The sequence below is a fragment of the Cariama cristata genome, unplaced genomic scaffold, assembly GCF_000690535.1.
Source record: "Cariama cristata isolate BGI_N322 unplaced genomic scaffold, ASM69053v1 scaffold15375, whole genome shotgun sequence".
NCBI classification, from domain to species: Eukaryota; Metazoa; Chordata; class Aves; order Cariamiformes; family Cariamidae; genus Cariama; species Cariama cristata.
In genome coordinates, this window is record NW_009618260.1 from 1 (window position 1) to 3973 (window position 3973).

General features: G+C 35.3%; 1 protein-coding gene across 1 annotated transcript; it reads right to left on the bottom strand.

Annotated features, from left to right (window-relative positions):
• Positions 1-929: 929 nt before the first annotated feature.
• CCDC126 (coiled-coil domain containing 126) lies at positions 930-2115 on the bottom strand (the record flags this gene model as incomplete). Its single annotated transcript, XM_009700788.1, has 2 exons — positions 1980-2115; positions 930-1333 (listed from the first exon to the last, which is right to left on the bottom strand). A coding segment is annotated over exon 2 (238 nt), but the record flags the coding sequence as incomplete, so codon positions are not given.
• Between the last annotated feature and the right edge of the window lie 1858 nt (positions 2116-3973).

A 3973-nucleotide genomic window follows, 5' to 3' on the forward strand; every position in this document is an offset into this window, starting at 1 on the left:
ATTATTTTAAAATTAAGTTTAAATTAATTAAAACTAAAATTTTAAAAGAAATTCTAATATTTCTTTTTAAGCCTTGTACTACCCTTATTTTCACAGATACATTTTTTCCTTTATGACAGAACACGGGTATTTTCTTCAAACCTAATCCCTAAGGGATTAACTACAGCTCATTGCAGCCTTCCCTCAAGAGAAGCTATGAGGGACCAAAGAGTTAAAATTATTAAGACATTTTTATAGCTTTGCTAAAAAGATCTCAAAATTATAGTCTCAAAACTATCTTTTCTGTATTTCAAGACAGTGAATACTGGCCACATATTCATCAAGGTAACAGGTAAATCGGAGAGATACAATACAGCAAGTATCAAAGCCCTACACACAAGGGACCTTATCTCTAATGGCTACTTCTAAAGCAAGGGGAGATTCTGCTAAATTCATAATTGCCTTGCAGTCTCAAGACTGCAGACTCAACTAGCATGTTGCTTTCCACTGCTTTTTCTACTACTTAAAGAGAAGAAAAATAAAGAAATAAAAGGAGAAAGTTAGCAATGAGGCACAAGAAGAATCTGGAATGTTGAAGTGACTTAATCTAAAACTTCATCCCTGTGTCAAGCATCTGCTTATTCCTCAATAGCTTAAGGTTCAGAAAGAGCACAGTGTTACTGTTAATCCTGTAAGTAACAGTAGTCATATACCTGGAGACATCTAAAAAATTCCTGGATAACAAAAATCTCATGTCTCAAGCTTGATTTTGCACCACATCTTAATCTTCAACTGCAGTGAATAAACTAAAATCAAATCAGTTAGAGATTTTCTCTCTTAAAGAGCAGTATATATTACCTTAAAAAAGAAAAAAAACTTTTAATTTTACAGTTTTCAGGAAAAAAAAAAAAACGTATTGGATAACTAGTATGGTGGTTTTTTTCTCTTACCATATCCTGCCATAGAGGCTCCACCGCCACCATTCATTAAATTTTTATTTTCTTCTGCCAGTGCTTTGACATATCTTTTACTTAGATCTAATATCTGTCCACGCAACTCGGCACTGCTTTGGCGTCTTGGATACTGAAAAGTGTAGCGTAGCAACATCAAACCCCAAATGATTCCAAAAACTAGTAAAAACATACTCAGTTTCTGGGACATATTTTTTCTTGAAAATGTTAGAAACATTTCTGATGAAGGCCACAGGTGCGCCTTAATTTCAAGGTAAGTAATTGAACTTGGCTTTGTCAAATTATATTACATATTAAACAAAAATAAGATTCCTATGAAGTGAAAAATCTTCGGGCTGGATCATCTTGAATACATCTTCTCATGTTTTACTTGGTCTTAATTCCTGAAATTTGTAAAATATCACTTGGTTATTCAAAACTGCTACAGTTGTTGAGATCAAGGACAAATATCAATTTCCAAATGCAGTATTATTGCATAATCTAGCAAACAGTTCTGGATTTGTATCTGCTTAGAGCTGCAGTCATCTATCTGTCCCATCTATTTTTACAAGGTTTCCTGTGCTTGTTATTACCAATTTTTATTCTTCAAAAACCAAAACTTCTGTGCTTCTACAAATTACCTTAAGTACTTTAAATACCATAATTTGAAATGAGACTAAACCCAAAGGCATTTCAAACAAAATGCAGGATCTAGAAGAGACTTGTAAAACACTTACACACAACATTTTGATGAGTTATACCTATACGTCTACACACAAGAAAAAGTTCTTGTGAAATTATTCACTTGATTGTTGTTCCCCACTTAGAAGCATACGGCAAGTATAAACAGATAAAATGCAGAACAGTTTATTAGTTGGTTAGTTAGTTCGAAGTTGGGCATCATTCTCTTCTGGTTTTGTACAGCATTAAGATTTTTTTTTTTTGGTGTTGTTTTGGTGTCTTGCTAATAAATAAAGAAATAAAACCAAAATGAACTGGCACATTGCACCCCACTTTTAGCATTTTATTATCACTTAAAAAATGTCTTACCATAGCAGCCAGTTCCGATCCCTCAAAAGACTAAGGCTTCAGGAGAAAAACAAATGGTAGAGAAGCTTCAGCAGTTAAACAGCAAATGTCCAGATAGTTTAAAGCAATATAAGTCAGACATCTTCAGGGAGCTCTGTATTGGGGAAAAAAAGAATAAGAATAAACAAAGCAAAGTACAGGACTAAAGAGACCTTCATTTGCGCAGGGAGTAGTTGAAGTTAAGGACTTCAAGTCAAATGCTTTTTTTTAAACCTAACTTGAAGCAATTGTTAGGGAAGAACATAGAATCCATTTCCATTTTATTGTAAATGCATACATTTGAATGTCCAATAACCAATTCCAACATACTTTTAAACAAAAACTTCGCAAGAATCTCACTGAAATGTGTCCCTCTTCTTGTGTTACAAGACAGTGACAGCAGATGTTCCAGATTTATCATATATGTATGCACACATATATTTACATATGTATCATTCTCTTATTCATTTTTCCCCCTCAAACAAATCCAATCTTTTCAGTCTCTTTACACGTGTATACCACATATTTCTCATTTTTCAGCCACCTCTGAAACATCTCCAATTATTCAATACTTTTTTGAGTGGGAGTTTCTATTATTTAACATAGCCTGGATAAAGCTACTCATTTTACATAATAGTTACATTTTCCCTGTTATTCCCTGTTCTTCCCCACATATTACCTGACACAAGTGCTTTCCAGACTGAAGTTACGTATTTAACAGAGTTCCCCACCAGACTTTCAGTAGTGGTACTTAGGTCTCTGTTTTTATCAGAATATCAAGACTGAATTTCTTATCCTGCTGAGCACTCATCTAAACTTAACTCCGCCTCCATGGTATTTTTCATCGTCTCTGCTGACCAGTTCAACTGGCCTTATGCCGACACACCATGGTCTGCTGCCAACACAGGCGTCATTGCCAGCAGGGTTCCAAGTTGTGCTTGTCGCTTACCCTTCACCTTCACTCTTCAGATAATCCTCTCGATAGGCAGCCAATGTGACTGATTCAAGTGGCAAATTTTTGAAGTCCTCTAAAATTAATACACATATCTAAGTTATTCTGAAAATGATCTTTTGCCCCCCAAGGGCAGGGGCAATATTAGGACTTGGACACCAAAGTTGCTGTAAAGTAACAGGTTATTGTGTGTAAAAAGCCATATAGTAACTGCCAGTACATAAAACCTTACTTTTACTGTTGGGTGTACTAATGCAAGTAGCAATCACAAGTCACTGAATGAGGAATGGCTTATTTCACCTTCACTGTGGGATATGACCATGCACACGGACAGATAACCAACATGCAATAATTTGAAATTCCACTGTAAATTCAGCAGAAGGTACTTTGTTCAAAGAATGTGCTTATCCCCTAAAAAAACTGCTTTTAAAACACAAATTTGTCTTAAGTACATAAGAAAGAAAACAATAAAAACTTATATTCTACAGTATCAGCACTAGTATTTGGAATTGTGTGGTTAAATATTTCCTGAAACAGATCCTCCCTAAACATGAGCTAACCAAAACTTCTTTTCCCTAGCTCTTTGCCAAATCCACGCTCTGCACTCAGACTTTAAAGCATAAACTTCACCTACATCATTATGCATCTACATAATCCCTGAATAGTATCAAATATGACAGAAAACATTTACATATGAGGTCCAGGAGTAGAGTATTCACATGATGGCTCAGAAGACCAAATAGTATCTCTGAAGGAGAGACCACAAGTTTCAACCCCCATTCCCAAACGTCTACATTTTATATTTTAAAAAAAAAAAAATTGTCTGAAAACAACAGGTCAGTCTTGCAGAATTTAAATTAAGTTCAGCTCTCCACAGATCTCCAGCCATATCACATCCTGAAGCATTTAGACAGTATCAGTACAGAGCTTTGGAGTAAAAGTAACTCTGCCATCATGCTGTAAATAAGACCACAAGCCAGGATAAGAGTCTGAGCCAAGAGGAGCAGACTGAATAAACTCCCGC